A 23,003-nucleotide genomic window follows, 5' to 3' on the forward strand; every position below is an offset into this window, starting at 1 on the left:
TTCCAGGGATTTTGGGAGCCATTTTGGATGCGCCCTCACCATATTACCGTGAAGGCAGAAGTAGCCATGGCAACAATGGCCTCGATACGACGAGACCGACTCACAGTAATTTTCCTCCAAGGCCAAACATGAATACGGCCAGATCATTGGAATACACATTTCTGGTAATGTCCGCGAGTGAGGTGGAGAGTATCATCAGAGACAGACTGGGGCAGGTCCAGGCCCCCGTGGGGGCCAGAGCTTCTTCTGTGAGAAGTCATGCTGATCAGTACACATCGAGTCCCCTTTTTCCAATTAATACCAACACCATCACATGTCTTTCTGGAACACTCTCTTTAACTTTGTGGAGTACGCCCTACGAGATAAACGGTGTAACAGTGACAATATAGTTCGATGGACTAGGTGAAGGAACATGTACATGTCCGCAGAAGGTGGCAGTGCTTTGCACGATACAACGCGAAATGCTAAATCCACTTAGGGGAAACCAGTCAAACGCGTGGGATTGCTTCATATTACTGGCGATAGTGGCCTTTCCGTGCTAAATATCATAAGGTCTGGATGGATAATGGCGTTCTAGCCTGCTATTGGCTCGGAGCGAAAATTGTACTGATTTTAAGCCTGAGGCAGCAAGCTCACTAACCCAAACTGGACAGCAACGGCACAAACACATCAAACACGACGTCACAGCCTCCGCGTCCCAAGGCTCAATATCATTCATTTTTGCTAGAGATATTTCGTCGGTTTCCAGGCCCACCAGATTAGTCGACATCATTTATACAAATCTCCAAAAATGAGTGAGCAGAGGTCAACGCCGCCTCCGGACGCTTCTCAAAATGCTCCACCCCGAGGGACTCTCACACCCGAACAAATGAAGAGGATCGTAAGAGTGTCTGGTCGGAAAGGCCCAGATGTAAGCGTTAAAACTAATTTCATTCTCATAGGAGGTAAACCGTATGAAAGCAAAGGCCATCAGGGAGCAGCGAGAAGCCGAGCAGGCCCAAGCCAACCGATCCTCTATGAAAGGGGTCAAGCGTTCTTATTCCTCGGTGACAACATCTGACACGCCCGCTACTGTACGCGACGCAACCGCCGCACCTCGCCCTCTCGATGCGATAAAACCTGCACGAAACTTTGCCAGATATGTCGATTATGACTTCAGTAAGATGACCGACACGAAAGGAGGGTTCTTGACAGAGGAGGACGACCCGTTCAACCAGGCCTTACATGTGCGGGACGGGAAGTCGGAGCAAAGACCAGCACACATGACGCAGAAGGAGTGGGAGAGACAGCAGTTGCTCACTTCATTGCGTCAAAATCGGACGGGTCCATTCGAACCGGGGCTGAGCGTCCTGGACGATAGAACGCAGCAGAAGAAGTGTCGGGAATGTGGAAATGTGGAGATCGATTGGAAGTGGGAGGAGACCCTGCACTGTTGTATATGCAATCCCTGCAAGGAGAAGTACCCGGAAAAATACAGCCTCCTGACCAAAACAGAGGCGAAGGAGGATTATCTCCTGACGGACCGTAAGTACCGAAAGATTCACTAGTGACTGGAGACAACACTGATGCTCATGACGCAATTACAGCTGAACTTCGAGATGAAGAACTGCTACCACACTTGGAGCGACCGAACCCCCATAAGTCCACGTGGAACAACATGATGCTCTATCTACGGTACCAAGTGGAAGAATATGCTTTCTCTGAGAAGAAATGGGGTTCCCCGGAAGCCCTGGACGCGGAATTTGAGCGTCGGGAAGGTGAAAAGAAACGAAGGCGTGAAGCCAAATTTAAGACTAAACTCCAGGATCTGAGGAAACGAACGCGTGTAGACGCATATCGCCGGAGCCGCCAGGGTCTCACCGGGGGAAACTTTGGCGATGATCTTGGGAATGGAGGAAGACATGTCCATCAATGGGGGAGATCAGTTGAGAACCCAGAGACGGGGATTGGCGTGAAGAAATGTATTGATTGTGGAATGGAGGTCGAGGAGTTGGAGTTCTAGGAATACCTTATAGTACCTAGTTAGCCGATTCCTCGTGACCGACGGCGATAAGCACGATAAGATAACCGTCCGGGTTGGAGATCCGATGCTCTCCCCAACCTCCTTCATTCCGTTCTTCTGCCATACGCCTTGGACACTTCTCTCGATTGCTGCAACTGATCTCTGCCTTCCTCAATCACCATCAGGTTACCAACATGCGAATACCATCGGATATCCTTTTCTCCCCCCTTTTCCTCCACCTTCATCAGAATACCCAGGTACCCTTTTCCCAGTCCGCCATCCAAGCCCCGGCCGCGGTCAAGGAACTCGTCAGTTCGGAAGCACTCCAGAGCCACGTCGACGCAGATAATCTCTTGAAGAGGGCAAGGGACTTATATAAAATTGCCGAGCTGGGTATTGACGAGTACAACCACCCTACTCGAGTGATCGGAAGCCAAGGCCACTTAGGAACCATCGATTATATCTATTCCACGATCAATGAGCTTGGAGATTATTATTCCGTCACAAACCAATCGTTTCCAGCTGTGTCGGGGAATGTGTTCGAGTCCCGACTCGTCCTTGGTCATGAAGTCCCAAAGTCTGCAGTCCCTATGGGATTAACTCCCGCCACCAGGGACAAGCAGCCCGTGTACGGACCGTTAATCGCTGTGTCAAATGATGGATGTGAGATGTCTGACTATCCATCGGCGCTGGACGGGGGAATTGCCGTCATTCGTCGTGGTACCTGTCCGTTCGGTACCAAGTCAGATCTGGCCGGGAAAGCTGGGGCCATCGCAGCCGTCATCTACAATAATGAGAAAGGGGACCTCAGTGGGACGCTGGGAGCGCCCACGCCTGACCACGTCGCCACATGGGGAATTTCCGACACCGATGCGGCCCCGTTCTTAGAACGACTGCGCAAGGGTGATGATGTTGATGGGATCGCATACATGGATGCTGCGGTTGATACCATCACCACCACCAATATCATCGCACAGACCACTGATGGTGACCCTGACAACTGTGTGATGCTCGGGGCGCACAGTGACAGTGTAGCCGAGGGTCCTGGCATCAACGATGATGGGTCTGGGTCCCTGACACTTCTGCAACTGGCGACCGCTCTATCCCAATACCGCGTCAACAACTGTGTCCGTTTCGCCTGGTGGGCCGGAGAGGAGGAAGGACTTCTTGGATCCGATTACTACGTTTCCGTACTTACTCCCGACCAATCGAAGGCGATCCGCCTGTTCATGGATTATGATATGCTGGCATCTCCAAACTACGCTTTCCAGGTGTACAACGCAACGAATGCGGTAAACCCCAGCGGTTCTCAGGAGCTCCGAGATCTCTACACAAAATTCTACGAAGATCATGGCCTGAATTATACGTATATACCATTTGATGGGCGCAGTGATTATGATGCGTTCATTCGACATGGTATTCCTGGTGGTGGTATTGCTACAGGTGCTGAAGGGGTGAAAACAAAGATGGAGCAAGAAATGTTCGGTGGAAGTGCTGGGGACTGGTATGATCCATGCTACCATCAGGGTTGTGATACTGTCGCCAACGTCAATCTGACGGCCTGGGAATGGAATACTAAGGTGAGAACTAAACTATCCCCTGAATGTATGGTGTTTTATCTGACCAACCTCGCATTACAGCTTGTTGCTCATTCTATTGCGACATATGCCAGATCTTTTGATGGATTCCCAGAAAGAGAGCAATACTCCGCCAGTACACTTGCTTCACCGAATTGGAAATATCATGGACAACGGCTATACCTATAATTCAATAAATGTATCTTTTCCAGTTAATTGATAGAATCCTCATCGATTATCTTTCGCTGGCAAATGCCCGAGACAACTTTCCTTTTCCGCAGTGTTTTCGCCGTCACTTGTGTACCTCGCTATTCGGGATGTCTACCCTGACCCTACATCGTGTTTCGGCTGTATAAGTGGACGACCATCGTCCAAAGAAGTCAGAATACTACCCCATTTAAATGTATGGTGATGTGTATGTTTACTATAACTTAGGGAGCATCTCATCATTAATGTAGCCGGCAATCCGGGTGGGTGTAGCAATATACGTGAGTTTTGGCCAACAGAAACTAGCCACAAGATATGGCCTTCCCCACTAAGCGATACCTACACCACGCACCAGGTTGAACAACAATAATTTCCGTGCAAGATGCAATATTGACTTTCGTGTATGGCGAATACCATTCACAATATCAACAAGCTTGCTTTAGTGGTAGTTAAGCCCCTTAACTTGCTTGGCATGTCTGTAAACAAGCTGTTTTGCCTCGGCACTATTAAACAGAACACTGTCAGCATGCCATGGATTTGGTGGATGAAAGAAGAACTGACTCATCGAGGTAGATGGTAAACCCATCATTGTGGTTTCGTCCGTACGAGTATCCCGAATATCCGTATTGCCAGTACATATCGGACATTCTCTCGCTGACGCTGATTTGTTGCCATCCTCCCACCGCCTCAATGCGCGTGATATTAGACACAGTTCCCAGATTTTGAAGACGCGCTTCCGGTGTTAGCCATCCTATATTCCTTGTCAGATTTTCGGTCTCCTGGAAGGATAAAAAACATAATCATACCGTATTCTTCATGCACAACAGGCTTATGAGCCCTTCGCATGGCTTTCGCGTGGTCGCGTACCCATTGATTCGTCCAGGAAACAGTCTTACTCCACCAGTCAGGATACGAATGGAAAGTTCCAAAATCAATATTAGGCAACGCCAGCTCGGTATCAAAGTCTCCCCCGTCAGAGCCATTGTACGCCCAGTCATCTGACTCATAATTGAAGCCACCTTCTCCACCCCAGGTGACAAGATGGTGGGGATCAAGTTTCTTGATATATGTGCTCATCTCGTCAATCCAAGACGTAAGCAACTCAGGGTTGCAACCTTCTGGGCTTCGAGGCAGGTTGCGTACCCCGTCAGCTCCACAACGAGGCTCGTTTGCCAACTCCCAGGCCATGATTGCTGACGAGTCCCTATATCGGGTCACCATCTCTTTCACATACTTCTTGTATGCCCGTTTGATCTCAGGAAGACGATAAAACTAGAGTGTTGTCAGACCTCTGGGCATGTCGTGAGAATGGGATATGGTGAGCTTATTAACATCATCATGATACTGCCCCCCCAAGTTCACGGTGTATACATCCATGCCGCCGTAGTCAGCCCAGTTGTTTGTCAATGCAACGATCAATTTCATTCCGGTCTTTTTCGCAGCATTAACAACCTTGTCAAAGGGCTCCAGGTTGATGCTCGACGAGCCGTTGGACCACCGCTGAAAAACAACTTCGGTAACTCCGGATCCTTCGCCACCATAATCTGGCAGACCACCCTCAATATAAGTGTCATTCTTGTCGTTGAATCCCCAGGTTCGGAAGACAGTCAACCCAGCTTTCTTGGCAGCGTCAAGACCCAATTCGACATCGCTCTGGTTCTGTACGATATGACCAATGTTAAACACCCTAACACAATGAAAGTCGGCTGGTGGGCTAGCGTACATTGTTGAACGGGAAGTAATATGCATTACTTCCTGCAAAGTAGAAATCTCGCCCATCCAGCTGAAACTTGGTTCCTGATGTTGTTACGAAACCTTTCGGAACATGTTGATGACAGGTCACCCCAATTGCTAGGAAGACCAGAAACTTAACTCTCGAAAGATCGAAGAGCATTGTGGTACATTTATCTTTCGACAAAAAACAGTGCTGGTATCCACTTATGTGATACTTACATTCTGTTCCAGATATACCATCTTTCTTGAAGCATGTGTTCCGCACTAGACTCCCTTTCACGCGGACAAACTCCGTCTTGGCGGTTGAAGTTTATGATCGTGGTTGGTTTTAGTAGGCACTTTCGCGATCCAGTCAACCTATTGATGCATATTATATTTCTACACTTCGCACGTTTTACTACGCACCACCGCCTTGTCATATCCACTATTGGCCTTGGTATAGGGTAAATTTCGGAGGTCGGACTCGCATTCCCTAATCTGACAAGGAACTGTGTTTCACCACTTTTGCCAACCCACTAATATTTCCGACATCTCGCCTCCGCCGCGGCCAAGTACTACTACAAAGGTAGTGATGTATATCTGATTAGTACTCGGGACACTAACTGCCTTCTATCTACTCGGATGATAGCACAGAGTAACATTTATATGCAAGTATCCATGTGAGAAACGCTCAGTGACAGACAACCTTAGCTATAACCAGCCCCTCCACTAGTTCCGGAGTTGTTAGGTGGTGTACAGCGAAGACGTATTCAATCTGCCATGGCTGCGAGAATCGTACTTGGCCTTGTTATTACAGGCTTCAGTACATCTGGGTCCAATTGAGGCCCAGTCGAAAAACCCACTTTCTACCACCGAAGCTGAATTTCTCACAACATCCTCCACAAGCAAGCAGTTTCCTGGTGGGAACGGTAGCCGGGCCAATCATCTAAATTGAAACGACAGCATCACATCTATCAATCATTGGTTCGCATCCTCTCATAATTTAACTAGCTTTGTTCCATGCTAGTACTCTATTTGACCCAATCCTAAAGCCATTTGGGGTAGAAGAAATATGGCTTAACAAACGGGGCTATCCAGTCTTACAAAATGTTATGAGAGTTAATATATAACGGTTATTGGGTGGCTCGGTGGCAATTGAGAAAGCTTGTGACTTGTCAGGTGTCCTCTGCGTCTTCTTCGGGCTTACATACTATCCTCTTTTCTACTGTGCTAAAGTAGACGTCTCGATCGTATACTGACTACCAAGTTTGGAAAGACAGGCCAATATAGCACTCCCAAGGTTAATACCAGTTATAATACCTTTCTCCTCCGAGCTTGAAAACTCGGTTTCCATTATTTTTCTTAACTTGAGGAAACCTACAAGGCTAGGTTGGTTATTTGGAACCTCACACCATGGAAGAGTGCACGGAAAATAGTCTATTACTATCCAGGTATCTTCAGCACAAACAATCGATCGACAAGTACCTCAAACATACCCACTATTCTTAACCCGCTCAACCAGTCTTGAAGTTTGCCGGCCCAGCCCACAGTCGCAGTCTTTTCCCTACGACCTGAAGCAGAATGATGATTAGGAACGCGAATACCACGATACCAGTCATAGTACCCATTTGACGTTTCGCTCCTTGTCGATTGGCCCAAGTCACCATAAAGTAGGACACAATAAAGCCCCCGGTGGTTCTCCCGAAGTTAATCCACGCTGCTACTTCTCCGCTGGCTTCGGGGTAGCAATCAAGGACATACGCATTTATACCCACAGTCACAATCATGATTCCAAAAACATACAGGCCCCATCCGAGCGCAGTCAGCATGTAATGATACCCATTTTCGAGAGCAAATCCAAGTAAAATGAGACCGGCAATCATAAATGGGAGAGCAAAGTACATTGCGAACAGACGAAATTCCGGTTCGAAGCGGCCTTTGTTGCGACGGGCTGCAATGGTCGCGACAAAATCATGTAACCAGTGGCCAATTAACTCGCCAAGAAGAGCTGCCACGACTGGGGTAAAATAAAAAAATCCTATTTTGTTTCAGCAGACCTATTATAGTACGACAGGGAAATCGAGAGTACCCACCAATCTGTTTGGGGCCAAAGCCATACAGGGGCCCGACAAACATCGACAACGTTGTGTTGATACCAACAACCCACGCGAATGTCAACAGGTAATAAATGGTTGAGAGAAACACAACGGGCTTGAGAATCATGATAAGAGGGCGTTTTGCAGCATCCAGTGCGGTGTTCTTGACATATCTTGTCTGATGCTGTTGGACGCCAATCATTCGTTTCCACCGGGGAGAATTCTGAATTAGATCTGGCTGTCCTGACTTTCGGTCGTAGTAAGTTTCGTCCACAAAGAGGATAATTGCAATCAGACATAAGCCCGTTTCGATGCTGTATACACCGAAAGCCCATTGCCATTTCTGCGTGTTAATAATGAAGGCTGCGAGCAGTGGGCCTAAGTACGGAGACAGAACAATGAAGCCACTCCAGATGTTAATTTTTCTGGCTTGTTCGTGGAAATAGAACATATCCTTGATAAACATGAGACCACCCTACCACAATTAGTACCCTTTACGTAACTCATTTCTGCGCGACTCACGCCTTGTGCCACTGTTGAAAAAAACCCATTTAGGATACGTGCAGCCTATATATGTCAGATAGTTCCAAATTTCTGAATCAGCCTGTACTCACCATAAATGACTCAAAAGACTGAGCACCGGCACACCATATTGCTGTTGCGAGCGCAATAAGAGCAAACCAGAATAGTACCGGGTAACGACCAAAGTAAGCGGCAAGAGCAACAACAAAAGGTCCACCTGCCCCAAGCATAAATACATTTCCAACCTGAGAGTGGTTTACATGATCCTGAGTCATATGCCATTCACTAGAAGTTAGGTAGTCAGCCCCAGTTCTTAAACATAGTATGGATATTCATACGCAGCTTGAGGAATAAGGGTGACTGCGCCTGTCGCACTACCATAGTCTGGCAAGAACGCTGTAGCCGAGATGATCACAAGAATTAGGTGCTTCTTGAATGAAGACCAATTCAGAGGATCATTGGGTGAGTCGCTGGGTTGCGGAATAAGGATGGTCCTCCCGTCCGCGGTTGTCTTCAGGTTCTGATTCTGGACAGCAGAAGTATCCAACACGTAACCCTCCTGTTCCCCTAGCTGCTCCAGATCGACGGTGGGTTGATCTTTTCCCACGTCCAAATCCGCCGCAGGGCGAGAAGACGGCGACCGCTCGACATCCATCACGGCAGGTCACGAAAAACGAAAAGAAGGGAAATTGTAGAAAATGAAGCAAATTCTGACACGGCAGTGGATGCCGGATAAATATCATTAATTTACAGTGTAGTCCCACAGAAGCAATGGCCTTAAATCGATCATCTTTGCCCGTAACGTAACTCCTTTTGTGAGGAGCCATGGCATTTCGGGTGAAGATAGTCCTTCTCAGTAATATGGCGGCCCATTGCCGTCTAAGTAAAAATAAGAAAAACCAATCAAAAACATTTTCCCCCCGTATTCGGGAAATGGGGTTAGGGCTAAAGGACTGGGGAAGAACGTTAGCGGACTAGAGGATGCCAATTATTACTCAATCCATGCTGGGCCGTCCCGTTAGCTTCGTGAGGGGAAGAACAGGAGTCAGCTTTGTCAGTTGTTAATAATTGTTACTCATGCGATTCTCCTTTGACGCCGGGGATGGGCTAATTAATTGCAACCATGTCATTGTACTGCACGGATTACATTTGATCAAATCTGGAAGCCAATAGAGCAATTTCAATGGAAGGGCTGCCAACCCCCTGCGTATAAACACATGCAAAAACCCACTTCATAGAGCAAGAATCTTGTCAGCAGCATGCTCTGCTGCAGTAATGATATATGCAGAAGGGTTCGTTGTAACCATCCCTGGGAAGATGCTGGCATCCACCACAAACAAATTGTCCATCCCGTACACTTTAGTGTTAAGATCGACGACTGCAGTGCCACCACTGCGACCATCATCTGTGCCCAATTTGCAAGTACCCATCCAATGATTCGCCCGTCTAGTTGAGGCGGTAATTGGCATCTGTAAAAATTAGTGCTCGAGAATGTAACGGTGCAACAAATTTCGCACCTCATTGACAAAATCAGCTACCGAGGTATTGCTGGTCGGATATGCCCAAGTCAAATTGCTTCGACTGAGTGCAATTTGGAGATTCTCGATTCCCTTAATAACAGCATCGATATCTGCTTGATCGCGAAGCCACGGCAGTGTTGACACAGTTGTGTCTAAGCTCGCAGTGAGGGTCAACCGACCACGCGAGCTCATACCCCGCCCAAGATACTGACTGACAGTAATTGCATCTGTCACAATTAGTGTGGATATACAAAGCTGTATGAGGCGTTTGTACTTACGGCCGTCCGGAATAGAATGAGAACCTTCCATACGCGCAGTCCACTGGATCTGCCGCGTGACTCCATCGGAGCCGGTCACCTGGTCAAAGAAACTACACTATAAGCAGTATTCTTGAAACTCCGACGGATACACATACATAGGCCCGATGTTTGGGGCGGCCTGCGCAAGTGGTCCGATTCGATTATCTGCGTATATTCATGAGTACTGACTCTCTGTGCGAGGGGTTAACATACTCAAGTAGTTTTGGGCGTCACTCTCGATTGGAGTATTATAGGCCGCATAAAAGTCGTAGAAGACAACATCAGAATGAGTTAAGACCAGGTCTGTGTTGGTATGATCCACTAGGTTCTCTCCCACGGGGAGCTCAATCCACTTCGATTGTTCAATCATTGTGTCCCCATCAGCGGAGTTCTGTACGATTGTCAACTGGTCCGCCGGGCCGATTCCACCTGACGTGTCATTAGTTATATAACTTCGAGCAAAGAATGAGAGCTTATACTCCGCATAAGTATCTTAGGGCTGCCGAATGTTCCGGCAGATAGCACCACCCGTCCACTATCCGTTAGATTGACAGTTCCTCCATAACCCCCATTTAGTGTAGCTTCAACCTCTACCCCAGTGACCTGACTGCCGTTCCGGACGACTCTTTTCACTGTCGTATTCATCCATAGATCAAAGTTGTCCCTTGCCTTTGCTGAAACAAGATATGTTGCCAGCGGACCCCCACGCTCTCCATGGGAATACATGTACGGGGTGTGCCCATACGTGTGGTTCTTCTGTGTCGGGTTGTCGTTCAGGGCAACAGACCTAAATCCACCAGCTTGCAAAGCGCGAGATAGGACGTTCGCCCCCTGTTGGAGATACAGTCGTCCATCCATGGAGGGAGTTATGGTACCCGGGATCCGGGAAAATACCCGGTTAGTGGCGGATTGCATGTCACCAGATTTCCATCCGGAGGGGAAGTTTACGTCCCAGTCGACTGCGTAAGGCTGGACTGGACTGTCAGTTTTACTTGTCGTACAATGAGTGTGAGGAACATAGAACTTACCCTCCACCATAGGCCTGAGTTGATAGCTGTGCCGCCACCTAGAATGCATCCGGCCATCTGGTCAACATCACCACAGGCAATCCCATTGGAGTTCTCCCAGATCTCGTTGCATAAACCAGGGACATCAAATCGAGTGAGGTTAGTCCCATCGAGCCAGGATGGCTTCATTGTTCCTCCCCATCGCCCGGAAGACGCTGGACCTTTTTCAATAAGCAGCACATGATGGCCTGCCGCGCTCAATCTATCTGCCAACGGGATCCCACCTGCTCCCGCGCCAACTATAATGTAATCATATGTAACTCCATCTGGTACAGGAACAGGATCCGGGTCTGTGTCTCCTCCCCCACCGCCAGAGCAATCCCCAGAAACTGTCTTATTTGCCAGAGCCGTCCACTGCTCATAAGATGTGTTGGTAGCGTTTTTATCTAGAGTTGCTACCCAAATTCCATCACTGTCATGTTGGACTAGAGAGATGTCATCGGGACAAGAAGGGTTCGTCGGACTTTCTGTAGCCTGTGCCCAGCCCAAAACCAATCGGCCCGAGCTAGTGGATGCAGAGCCTGTTTGATTGCTCTGGTTCCAAGAAAGACAGCCTTCGCAGCGGAACAGAAGGGTATAGTGAGTTGCATTCACTGTCGACGTGATCTGGGTGACGGTAGCATTTCCGGTGTAAACAGAAGGCATGACATACCCCGAGGTAAACCGTAACGAAGTCAAAACTGTATCCTCATAGGGGTATGCCATGAAAAGCAGGTTGTTGGGCATGCTGCCGCCCATTGACAGACCGCACCACCCGCCAGCGGATGTATCAAGAGCACATTCCTGTCAGATGTCAGCCGGAGTTTTCCAGTACTAAAAAGCATATTACCAGATAGCCGATGAATTCAGTGGCGTCAGTTTCCAATGCTGTGGTTGGCAAGGCGACACCGAAGGTCAGTCCCCCAGTCACAGTCCCAGCAGGAACCGTCCATGTATCAAAAATTATGCCAGTGTCGGGGTGGGTATACGCCACCGGGGCGCTGGACTGACCCCAACATGGTTGCAGGGCTGTCAAGAAGAGATTAACCAGGATGCCGATATCACCGTGCAAGGAAGATAGCTTACCTGTACCGACCGCCAGGACAGTAGCAACGAGACGAGTAGGCGAATGCATCTAGGGCACAATTCTGGTCCCCCAAGAGAAAGAAGGCGTGGTAGGGAGACATTATCCAGAAGATATAGAGTCAGGCTGGCGGAGATGACTAGGGTGAACCTGCTGTGACGGACGGCATGGCGGCCCGTCTAGGCACTTTGTTCTGCTATGTAGACGCATGACCGTCGGAGATTAGATGCATTTTGGTCTGTTGAGATTTGTGGAGAAGGAAAATTTGTCTCCGCCAAAATTCCCCAGGAATGTGGATATGGGCGGACATCCGTGAGGAATCCGATCCCTGCATCGTAATGTTCAGGGCCTGCACCATTGTTACAGGTTGAGTTCTCCGCTCTTCCCTTTAGCAACGGTGATCATCCGTCCCTTCGACACCACGGAGGTCTTGGTCTTTCCTTAAGACTCTTCGTCACAAGGTATATGCATGGTTCGGATACTAGACACACGGCGCATACCAAGTCGCATGATCTGTAGAAGCATTTTTAATTAATTTAAATCCTTTACACAATTTTATTGTTTGCCTAATCCTATCCAAGAGGAATATACAACGATATTTAGCCACAATACGGAGTAAATCTGGCATGACGCCATTAGCCAGGAACTGAGTCCACGCGGGGTCATTTTCCAGATTCTGTGACACAAGAAGTCCACTCTTTGGCGTGTGAATATTGAAATATCTATGTAGAAATCTGAGGTGTTTCTGGAGCTGCACGGACTATTATCATCCCTCAACGCATCACGTTCTCGGCTAATTGTTATAGAGCTCACATCTTCCTGGTGTGGGAACGATGGTTTCGGAACTAAGCCGTACAATAGATAAAACGGCAAATTCTCTACGTCGTCCACTCAAGCTGTCTGTTGCTCCGCGTCTCAGAGATATATTACTTTAGTAGGGAGATAGTACAATGGCAATTGATAAAGATACTAACTAGTGGACGATTGAGCATTGTTGTCTTATCTTGGCGATACGGCGGCTTGCTCCGATTTAATGCGGGGGATTCTCGGAGGTCGCCATGTGCCCCCAATAATACATAAACCTCACCGATTCTTTCAGTCCCAACTCCGAAGCTTCAGGACAAAAGCGGACAGAGAAAACCTGACTTCTTCGAAAATGCTGCCCCTCAGCGACCGACAATTGTCCGACGGGGCTGAAGCTTGCCTTAATCTCCAACGGACGGCCCAGGATCTCCACAACAAAAGGCCATTTACTGCACTTCTCTTGGGTCCCGATAACACTACCGTTATTATGTCATCTTTGAGTCTGTCCCACGTGAGACATGCAGAATGCGAGTTGGCTCGTAATGCCGCGGAGAATTTTGCCCCCGAATACCTGACCAAGACCACGTTGGTATCCACTTGGGAACCATGCGCTATGTGTGCCGGGACGATTTACTGGGCAAATATTGGCCGTGTAGTATACCTGGCATCAGAAAAAGAACTGCAAAATGTGGTTGGGGAAAACAATCCTGAAAACTTGACCCTGGACTTGCCCTGTCGTTTCGTCTTCGAAAAGGGTCAACGAGATGTAGAGGTTATTGGGCCCGTTGCAGGTTGGGAGGCAAAGGTAGTGGATGATAGCAGGCGATATTGGGCAAGCCGCAGCTAGTTACAAGAACGGGCCGGATAGAGATTTCTTCAGAAATAGCGCAATATCATGGGGACTTACTCGACCTTGAGGATTGATCATCACGCCCACTGGGCGAGTGCAAAAAATGACAGGTATGCCGAAGATTATCCTGAATATTTTAGCACCTATTCCCCGATATGCCACCAACCATCCCGTCGGGGTTAAAGGCCTCTTTCTCCGTGGGGTGAATTTATGGAGCGTCTGATGGTTTCCTGTGGTTCTGCCATCGCTAGAGGCGAGTGTAGTGGGTCGGAAGCTCACGGTAGACAAACTTCGGCAAGCGAAAAGCTTGTGCAAAGCTTTTGTAAGCCGCCGGTGGGCCACTCGGTGCGTCGGGGATACCCCGAATGATGAGAACATAACGCATACCATTGGGAGATTTCTGTGGAGATGACGACCGTGGAGAGGAGGCAGCCCGAACCGACTCACCGAGTCCCCGTTCCCAATTTTGACTAATAGGCCGACTCATTTAAAAGGGACTGGCTCTTCTTCTGAATTAATCTCTACCAGATTTGCGGACAACTAAACGGGAGAATGTCGTCGGAAGAAAGCCACATCGGCAACCCCCGGGATGCCATGCTGGAGCAGAAAATATCGGATTCTCATCGGGAAGATCTTTCCCAGGCAGTATCAGAGGAGGAAGCATTAGCCCGAGCCCGATCTGCCCCCGAAGAAGCTCTTCCGCTGTCTATAGTCTTCAGTCCCGGAGACCACGAGAATCCTCGCTGTTGGGCAAGATGGCGAAAATGGTATATCACTTGCATGGTCAGCATGCTCAATGTCGTTACGTATGTGCAGCTTCTGGGTATTTATACCACTGTCGATGCTGATTGCTTTACCCAGGTGTTTATGTGCCGGAAGCATTTCGTCAGGCGCCACTCAGATTGCAGAAGAGTTCAGCGTTTCCAGCGAAGTGACGACAGTCTGTTTATCGATGTACATCTTGGGATTCGCGGTTGGACCAGTGCGTATCACCTCACGACATGAGCCGCGAAAGAAATTCCCATACAGCGTATTAACGAATCGCAGGTTCTTCTCGCGCCACTCTCGGAATACTTCGGCAGACAGCCAGTATACATCACTTCGTGGTTTATTCTTTTCATATTTCAACTACCAATTGCCCTCGCACCTAACATCGGAACCATAATCATCTGTCGACTGATTGGCGGATTCGCTGGAGGAGCCCCTTTGACGAACACTGGCGGAACTATTTCTGATATCTGGTAATTTGTCACGTCTATTGATCCTGTACGCAACAGAAGCTGATCTACATACAGGGCACGCAATGAAAGCGGAGCTGCCATGGCTGTATATGGGCTGAGCAGTACCTTTGGCCCTCCTTTGGCCCTGGTCATTAGCGGTTACATCGGTCTCAACCTTGGTTGGCGATGGATTTTCTGGGTTTTAATGGCTATCACAGGAGCATTCTGGATACTGATTATTGTCACAATCCCTGAAACACGCCACACAATCATCCTACAACGCAAGGCAAAGAGGGTTCGAACACAAATGCAGAAAGAGAACCTAAAATCCGCCGGGACAACCCAGGATAGGAATGCGGCCTCTCACAAAGGACTGCATCAGCTGTTTGCCATTACTCTAACACGTCCTATCCGCTTTCTCTTCACTGAGCCGATTACGCTATTTTCGGCCATTTATAATGGCTTCGTCTATGGCCTTGTGTACCTGTTTAATGAGGCATTTCCACTTGTCTTCGGTCCTGGAAAAGGCCACAACTTTAATGTGGGCCAGCAGGGTCTATCGTTCCTTGGATTGGCTATTGGTCCCGTGCTTGCATTCTGCTTGTATCCCCTTCAAGAACGCTATTACCTCCGCAGAGTGGCCGAGAATGACGGGAAAGGTGTCCCAGAGGCCCGTATGTGGATGGCCCGAGGCGGTGCGATATTGATCCCCATATCATTGTTTTGGTTCGCCTGGACCAGTTATCAATCCGTTCATTGGATTGTCCCCATTATCGCATCGGCATTCTTTGGAGCGGGAATCTACATCGTCATTTTGAGTATACTCAATTATGTGGTCGATAGCTACCAAACATATTCTGCGTCCGCTCTGGCCGGTGTGATTCTTTGTCGCAATCTTGTCGGTGCTGGATTCCCTCTTTTCGCCACTCAAATGTATGAGAAGCTGGGCTACGAATGGGCATCAAGCTTGCTGGGCTTCATTGCAATCCTTCTGGTGCCTATCCCGTTTATTTTCTTTTACTTGGGACGCGCAATTCGACTCCGCAGTCCCTGGGCGCGGGAGCATTTCGACCAGAGTGACGATAACCCGCATTGACGCTGTTGTGGGCTTATTTCTTTTCTTTAGTTCTTTAGCACGTATAACGTACAGTATAGAAATCAAAATAGGTGGAAAATCACATCTATATCGAGGAATGATGTCAAGGATTGTTACACATTTTGTACTCTTAGCAAGTTTATCACGGGATTTATTGATTGACTCTCTATCGTTTGTATCTACTAAACTTATTTCTTATACCTGATTTTTATTACAGGAAACTGAACCTGGACCGGACTGCATATTGTCCTTGCATTAGCCCTGGTTTTCATTGACTGGTGCGGCCAGCAGAGAATAATAGCCTTCACTGACATGACACTGATGATTGGTTAATATATTGGCATTAATTAGTCTAGGTCCATAGGTTAAACGCATGTATATGAGAATAACGAGTGAACTTGGCACATACATGCTCAATTTAACCCCAACGACAAGCACTGTCTTTCGGCGACCTTCTCATATCACATCCCGCCATATATCATCCACGCTATCAATACGGGGAATTCTCAATTGGTGGAATGATTCTGTATGAAAATACATAGAATTTATATGAACGCCAAATCTTGGCATCGCTTTACAACACAGCTAATCTAAAATTCCGCCATTTTTTGACAGACTCAGCTAGCGCCTAACTTTACGTTCTTGAGATCGTCGCCACTGCGCATGTTAGACAGTTTCCTCTGGCAAGCATATAACGAGGTGCCCCTTACCATTGGGTTTAAAAGGTATATCGGTATACCGAGCAAGAAGACACCGGCATTGATACCAGCAAGAATGCCCATTGCTGTAGCATAGTTATATTTTTCCACCATAGGGTTGATACCGTAACTCAGTCCGAATGCGACGATATTCTTAGTTCCAACAACTGCTACCAATGCCGGTCCAGGGTTTCTTTCCCAAGCCTCCGAGGCGAATGATGTCGAGACGATTAGCACGGAAACGAAACAGACTTGGAATAAGGTCCATCCCATGTACGGGCCACCCCAGGTTGCATTCCCAGTAGCCGTCAGGCCATACAGTACCAGCGAGACCACTGCGAGTACGCCTGGAAGAACAAGCAGCGGTAACCGATGCTCTGGAAAGTGGATCCCGCCAGATCGCTTTGCCATCCAAAGGATGAATCTATCTCCAAACAGACCAGCATAGAGCATGCCACCGATCCCGCCAAAGACCCCACCTAGGTTAATTAGGCCAATACTTTTCGGTGCCCAGTGATAGTTATTCTGTAGAACAGTATTGTAAGAGAGCGACATTCCTACGGACGATCCGAGGACGACAGACGAAAGTATTGTTGAATAGAGAATGCCCGGGGAACTGAAGGCCTCAAGAATATTCAGCCAGGTTCTTGGCACAAGCTTCCAGCTGTCTTGTGGCGGTGGTGAGCATAGAGATAACTTCTGTAGATATGTGTTCCTTGGTCTTTGCTCGTCTGGAACTTCGTCATGAGCCTGATTCGTTCGTAAGTATGTACTGTGTTCTTGCTCCGTTAGAAGACGCGTGACTCCGAACTGATCAGTAACCACAAAGTGGCCGTTAATATGCTGCGATCGACGATTATATCTTGTTTCAAACCCGCAGAGGCTGACGAGGATAAGGCCTACACCCACTGCGATTGTAAACACCCAGTAGTACCATCGCCAACCAAGAGCTGCCACCTCATAAGAGCTAGCGAGATTGAGACAGCCAGTAACAACGTTTTGTGCGGCCCAGTACAGACCGTACACCATTCCGTGTTGATTAACGAATGTGACCTCCGCCAATATCAATGGTAGAACCTGAAGCAGTTGAGCAAGTAGAAGTACCCTTGCGATGCGGGAATACTGACGGACTCAGTAGCACCTGCCGCAAGTCCTTGAATAATTCGAAGAGCGAGATGCTGTTCCCAACTATGGCATACGGCGCATCCGATAGTAGCTCCGAGTAGAATGAGTGTGGACACAATTGTTGCGAACCGCCGGCCGTAAACCAACGCCAGAGGCAGAATAAGGAAATTCCCTAATAGAGATACGGACAACATGAGAATAGCGTCTTCCATCCATAACGGCATGCCTTACCTATACCCACAAATAAAGAGGGAAATGTCGAAAGCCACACGACTTGGTTGACACTATGTCCTTGCTTGGTATACATTTCTATAAAGGTCTCGAGTATAGCACCGAGCCCACCAACAACAGACAAGGACATTGATGCTATACCATGGTGGTCAGAACCCCAAGGAAATCCTCCTGACTGTTTACTTACAGAACCAACAGCAGCTAACAATGATTCCGGCTTTTTCCCAAAACGAGAAATTTAGCGGATCATTTGGGTCACGACTAGGTATCGGAAGTTGTTGAACTTCGCCCTTTTCGTTAATGAGAACATGATCGGAGACAAACTGCTTGTCATGTTCAATCTCCTCATCCATTCTAACTGTCGGCTTTAGATCCATGTTGAGCAGAGCGGTATATCATTTAAGGAAAACCAAGGGCAATCTGAATCTTTATAAACGGAACCTCAAAGCACAATGCCCATTGGTACTATGGGAAGACTCAGAGAGACATCCTATGATCCGTCCCGAGAACAGTAGCATCATCAAAAGAGGGCCATTGGCCCTTCGGACTTGGGTGTGGGGGATCGGCCCCCGCATACGACGCTTAGTCTGGGGAAACGTTCTCTAGAGCTCCAATTACCCAGTCACAAGCGACAATCACGAGGCTACTAGTAGCAATCTTTCGGGCCAGTTCGGCCGTGTTCGAGAACACTGGGCCTTAACTGTGGCCCCCGCAAGGGAAATTTCATTCAGTACCAACCATAGCCTCTGGGAATATACTCCATACTAAATTCATCGAGAATCTAGAGCTTCCCCTAAAGTAGAATTTGTCAGCAAGGTTTACAGTGAGCAAACATAGTTGACCCAGTATTTTGGTCAATCCAGCGCTGGTAAGCAAAAAGAGTAGTTCTGCCTGATATCTTAGCTAAGTGTATATACGAAAGATATGCGACGTACCCCGGAGAAGAAAAGCGTCCCACCAGCCGGTCGATTGCCACAAATACATTGGAAAATGTTGGACTTACTGTTTCTTTTCCTTTGTTTCTTTCTTCCATCCCTTTATAAAACGAGGCACGAGATAGTACATACTACAGAGTAGGCAAGGCGTGTGGCTTCATCAGCCCCACCCCCATTCCCCCCACTTTCCGATATCGAGAAATGCCGTCTGTAACTACAATCCAGAGACTCATCTGGCATAGTGAGATTACGTGGTGCGACAGACACTTTGTTCCAAGTTATTGAAGATGGATTGTTCATAATCACTATTTATTAACCGCTTGTGTTGCCCTTGTACTCTGAACGTAGTTGGGTGTATGCGTCGATATGGAACTTTGCATGTCGTCATACATCATTTGCTGACTTCCGCCTTCATTAACGACTGGGAAGGATAGAACAATCAAATACCTTATATGAGAGTAAGAAACCACTCTCTGAAACATCCTTAATTTTAGACTATGCAGGCATTGCCGTGCTTGTCTGTTTTGTCGGTTTTCCTGGTTGCGGACCAGGTGGAGAAGACATAGAAACACAATAGCAGTATCCTGCAAGTAAATTCTCACATGACTTTCCAACAGTCGGGTTCCATTGCATGAACTGGGATAGTGTGATCTTAGGATATTTCTCAGTCACGATTGAAATGCAAGTATCGCCGACCTCGGTTCGATAATACTCGGTACAATTGCTCACGATTCCGGATGGTGTCGGGGCTAGGCAAGTTGCAGTCGTAGTGAGAGTCAGTGGTGCTGCCAGAGGTTTTGCCATTGATCAGTTGTAGAAAGGTGGATTTAGGTAAGGACAGACCTACTGGAGATGCCGATGCAAACATAAAAGCCCACCAACAGAGCTTCACATGTCCGACCAACGCCAGGATTCCATTTGTAAAAATCATCTATATTAATTCCATATATTCTTGTAATAATCCAGCAATTGTCTCCGTCGACTACATGATGGTATTTGTTGCCTAAGGGAAGAGATTAGTATAATTAGTCCGGGACTGATCAAACAGATGTTGATGTACATTCTGGGACAATCCCTGTTTGGTGAGGGTACGGCACACTTTGAACTGTCGTTCCGACTAGAGAGTCTGGTGCAATGGTGTCCGTGGCAGCCCGGACAAGGATAAGAATCATATAATTAATGAGAATGTTGAGAAATCTCATCGTCATGTTTTCTAATCGATAGCTAGTTTCGGAACTGGCATCGAAAATCTCTTTTAACTGCTCGGACCAAGAGTTATTTATGTGCTCAAGTTTTGATGTTTCAGAAAACAATAAAAAGAGAATGGTACAGTCCTATGACGTCCAGTATCCCATTGTGTGAACATTGTGTGCAACTGAGAGACAGCGGATTTGCAATTTTCCCGTAACACCAAGTCACAGCCGCTTCGTGGTAGATGAAACAGCAATTGTAACAGTTGTTCTGGTGCTGTCCTTGTACTTCTAGCTATTTCCTAGCTAACTTTAACCCGCTACACACAGTTTTAATTGTAGGTGATTCCCCCTAAAAGAAACAATTTCCAGGACGCTATTCCTGAGGATTCAGTTTCCATGGCATCCGTACGAATAGACAATATCTGTTGTGCTTTTATTGCCTTTATAGACGTATATGGGGAGCTCGAATCCGCGAGTAGGAAGCGGATGATTGATACGTCACAGGAAGAGACAAGTTAATGAGGAGATAATCGCTTCTTAAATAAAGCCAGTAGCATCTTAACTCACGTAAATGAGGGACTATCTCTGTAGAAGAGGTAACTTGCTTCTTTGAAGTTTAATGATTCATGAATGTAGCCATGACTGCCTCCACCAACGGCAATATATTAAAAGCATAGCATAGCTCTGTTAGAAAGTGATCTGACTCTCCTGGGAAGTAAGTACGCGAAATAAGTATGCTGTATAGTCTAACGCTAGAGATTCCCTGGGAAGTACCGCCCTTTTCGCCTGGCATCGAGAGACCATTCGTCATCATGCGCGAGTACTGTTTCAACAGTCCCAAATTGCGTTTCTCCCTTTTCCAACTTCCGAATGCCACAGACAGTTTGCATAGCCACGTCTAGATCCGCATGGATACAGCACGTACGACCTTCATCATCTGGATCGTTCCAAACCGCAAAATCCTTTTCTCCCGTGAGTAACCGCCGATCATGACAGGCATCGCCTGCCAAATATACGTAACGACCATCGCCAAGGTAACACAGGAGGTTGATGTGGCCTGGAAGATGCCCGGGTGCATTGATTATATACACACTCTTGTCGCCAAAAAAGTCAATAGCGTGGGAGAAATGCTCTAGTGGCCTCCAAGGATATAAATGCACATGTCCCAACTTGACTCGCCGCCCGGGATCGGAGTCAATATATTCGCGGGAACTACCCCCATTTTGGGGAGAAGGCAATTCGATTGTTCGCGCCGAAGGGAGGAGATCAGCTTCGAAGTGACTGTGACTGCCATTGCCAATTTTAACCTTCCCGTTGAGGAGATCCAGTGCCCCATTTCCGACGATGAAACATGAGTCAGGGAAATCACTTGGCATCCCGATGTGGTCCCAGTGGACGTGGGACAGTATAACTAAGTCTATATCTGATGGTTTCAGTCCTCCTCGGCCCAATGATTCCACAACATCGGGGTGGCCCAGGAGCGGTTGTCTTGTGAGTGCATGCTTGTAAATAGGCTGGCTGTACAAAGAAGGATCGCGTCGTATTCCGAGATCAAAAATGAGGCGAGTTGTTTTTCCATCAACAAGCGAGGTATGTTGGATAAGGAAGGAAAGAGACGGAACAGTCTTTCGTGCATTCTCGTCATTAGCTGGGGTAACGAAAAGTCGCTCGGGTAGAGTCAAAGAGCCCGCATCCAAGGCATGGACAGTGACTCTGGCGGACATGTTCTTAGATAGCTCTTGAATAAAGGATCTATCCTATCAGGTTGAAGATTTAGGTGTCCCGACGTTAGGATAGGACAGTATCAAGTATTTCAGATTTTGTAATGTCGAGGACAACGCTCGATATTGGAATTAGAGACTAACGTCTTTATACTGTATATATAAATCCGTGTAGGCTGCGACCCCCGCAGCTTAGATCCCATTCGGCATCCCTCAGTGGTTGGGGTACCTCATGGCCGGGGGTGCTAAGGGGAACTCTCCGATAATCCCCAACCCCTCTAAAATGAAGGATGTATAAACAAGGGGAGATTTTGTTAGCCTCGTTCTTCCATATTTCCTTCAGTTCAGTATTTATCCACCTGACCACAGCTCACATAAGGGGCCCTTAATGGATCATTTCAGGACAATAACCTGTTCTCATACTTTGTCGTCTATGGATTTTTGATAGGCTCATCTGGGGAAGTACATACTCAGGAAACACCGTCGGGAAAGCGTACGACGAGGAGAACATCCAATCAATACTGGTAGGTATAGAACAAAAACCCGATAGGTTGTTCAGGTTGCATTGTTCAAACAGGAATCCCAATAACCACGCAGCATGTGTCACGGCTGATTCGAGTGACATTTCTCGGGGAACATTCAGGGGATGTCAAGACCACTCTGCGGCCTAGGAATTACCTTCTACTAATTTGCGTAAACTGACGCATTATTAAAATCAGTGCAGGTAAATTCAAAGCAATAGTGCTTAAACCTCCCCCAAGAGTAATATGTCAGGTGGCAGGGAAGTCCGAGCGGAGAGTGCACCAACGAATCGAATACAACAGGCTCATCTATTCCCAGTACATCAGAGAGAGGCTCGATAGTTGGCTCCCGATGTCGTTGCTGGATATATCGGAAATGCTGCACCAAAATTCCTCGGTAATTTCTTTGTTGGGGCGTATAACATCCGGCATGACAAGAAAGAACAAGAAATACCGAGCTGCATAAATGAACAAGCACCCCCAAAGAGCAAATGGGGGAATGGACGACCAGAATGGGGAACGTGAAGATATGTGTGTGGGGAA

At 47.6% G+C, this 23,003-nt stretch overlaps 10 protein-coding genes across 10 annotated transcripts; 4 read left to right on the forward strand and 6 right to left on the reverse strand.

Annotated features, from left to right (window-relative positions):
- The first annotated feature begins 703 nt into the window (after window positions 1-703).
- On the forward strand, window positions 704-2,091 carry rad14 (DNA repair protein RAD14). The gene is made up of 3 exons (XM_073696594.1): window positions 704-880; window positions 942-1,524; window positions 1,587-2,091. The coding sequence occupies exons 1-3, from the start codon at window positions 791-793 to the stop codon at window positions 2,000-2,002; spliced, it is 1,089 nt and encodes a 362-aa protein (XP_073546971.1). The 5' UTR covers window positions 704-790; the 3' UTR covers window positions 2,003-2,091.
- Window position 2,092: 1 nt separating this feature from the next.
- On the forward strand, window positions 2,093-3,992 carry BDV59DRAFT_54611 (uncharacterized protein). Its single transcript, XM_073696595.1, has 2 exons — window positions 2,093-3,582; window positions 3,643-3,992. Exons 1-2 carry the CDS (start codon window positions 2,197-2,199, stop codon window positions 3,766-3,768), a joined length of 1,512 nt encoding a protein of 503 aa, XP_073546972.1. The 5' UTR covers window positions 2,093-2,196; the 3' UTR covers window positions 3,769-3,992.
- A 233-nt stretch (window positions 3,993-4,225) lies between these two features.
- On the reverse strand, window positions 4,226-6,320 carry BDV59DRAFT_208578 (glycoside hydrolase 5 family protein; the record flags this gene model as incomplete). The annotated part of the gene is made up of 5 exons (XM_073695229.1): window positions 5,510-6,320; window positions 5,119-5,445; window positions 4,593-5,058; window positions 4,348-4,537; window positions 4,226-4,289 (listed from the first exon to the last, which is right to left on the reverse strand). The coding sequence occupies exons 1-5, from the start codon at window positions 5,678-5,680 to the stop codon at window positions 4,226-4,228; spliced, it is 1,218 nt and encodes a 405-aa protein (XP_073546973.1). The 5' UTR covers window positions 5,681-6,320.
- Window positions 6,321-6,998: 678 nt separating this feature from the next.
- Window positions 6,999-8,772, reverse strand: BDV59DRAFT_208580 (major facilitator superfamily domain-containing protein; the record flags this gene model as incomplete). The annotated part of the gene is made up of 5 exons (XM_073695230.1): window positions 6,999-7,537; window positions 7,593-8,070; window positions 8,118-8,162; window positions 8,210-8,402; window positions 8,456-8,772. 5 exons carry the CDS (start codon window positions 8,770-8,772, stop codon window positions 7,014-7,016), a joined length of 1,557 nt encoding a protein of 518 aa, XP_073546974.1. The 3' UTR covers window positions 6,999-7,013.
- Window positions 8,773-9,349: 577 nt separating this feature from the next.
- BDV59DRAFT_193757 (cellobiose dehydrogenase) lies at window positions 9,350-12,117 on the reverse strand (the record flags this gene model as incomplete). Its single annotated transcript, XM_073692276.1, has 9 exons — window positions 9,350-9,586; window positions 9,635-9,864; window positions 9,916-10,007; window positions 10,053-10,101; window positions 10,150-10,327; window positions 10,558-10,905; window positions 10,965-11,786; window positions 11,833-12,011; window positions 12,069-12,117. 9 exons carry the CDS (start codon window positions 12,115-12,117, stop codon window positions 9,350-9,352), a joined length of 2,184 nt encoding a protein of 727 aa, XP_073546975.1.
- A 994-nt stretch (window positions 12,118-13,111) lies between these two features.
- Window positions 13,112-13,973, forward strand: BDV59DRAFT_180300 (nucleoside deaminase). The gene has a single exon (XM_073690042.1). It carries the CDS (start codon window positions 13,223-13,225, stop codon window positions 13,715-13,717), a length of 495 nt encoding a protein of 164 aa, XP_073546976.1. The 5' UTR covers window positions 13,112-13,222; the 3' UTR covers window positions 13,718-13,973.
- Window positions 13,974-14,314: 341 nt separating this feature from the next.
- On the forward strand, window positions 14,315-16,036 carry BDV59DRAFT_208582 (MFS transporter; the record flags this gene model as incomplete). The annotated part of the gene is made up of 4 exons (XM_073695231.1): window positions 14,315-14,526; window positions 14,582-14,702; window positions 14,768-14,961; window positions 15,016-16,036. 4 exons carry the CDS (start codon window positions 14,315-14,317, stop codon window positions 16,034-16,036), a joined length of 1,548 nt encoding a protein of 515 aa, XP_073546977.1.
- A 617-nt stretch (window positions 16,037-16,653) lies between these two features.
- Window positions 16,654-18,443, reverse strand: BDV59DRAFT_193759 (major facilitator superfamily domain-containing protein; the record flags this gene model as incomplete). The annotated part of the gene is made up of 5 exons (XM_073692277.1): window positions 16,654-16,716; window positions 16,747-17,811; window positions 17,862-18,031; window positions 18,091-18,225; window positions 18,278-18,443. The coding sequence occupies 5 exons, from the start codon at window positions 18,441-18,443 to the stop codon at window positions 16,654-16,656; spliced, it is 1,599 nt and encodes a 532-aa protein (XP_073546978.1).
- A 973-nt stretch (window positions 18,444-19,416) lies between these two features.
- Window positions 19,417-20,197, reverse strand: BDV59DRAFT_193760 (LysM peptidoglycan-binding domain-containing protein; the record flags this gene model as incomplete). The annotated part of the gene is made up of 5 exons (XM_073692278.1): window positions 19,417-19,446; window positions 19,596-19,661; window positions 19,738-19,810; window positions 19,869-20,028; window positions 20,086-20,197. The coding sequence occupies 5 exons, from the start codon at window positions 20,195-20,197 to the stop codon at window positions 19,417-19,419; spliced, it is 441 nt and encodes a 146-aa protein (XP_073546979.1).
- Window positions 20,198-20,970: 773 nt separating this feature from the next.
- On the reverse strand, window positions 20,971-21,942 carry BDV59DRAFT_193761 (MBL fold metallo-hydrolase; the record flags this gene model as incomplete). Its single annotated transcript, XM_073692279.1, has 1 exon — window positions 20,971-21,942. One exon carries the CDS (start codon window positions 21,940-21,942, stop codon window positions 20,971-20,973), a length of 972 nt encoding a protein of 323 aa, XP_073546980.1.
- Between the last annotated feature and the right edge of the window lie 1,061 nt (window positions 21,943-23,003).

The sequence above is a fragment of the Aspergillus ambiguus genome, assembly GCF_047715705.1.
Source record: "Aspergillus ambiguus strain CBS 117.58 unplaced genomic scaffold BDV59scaffold_20, whole genome shotgun sequence".
Taxonomy (NCBI): Eukaryota; Fungi; Ascomycota; class Eurotiomycetes; order Eurotiales; family Aspergillaceae; genus Aspergillus; species Aspergillus ambiguus.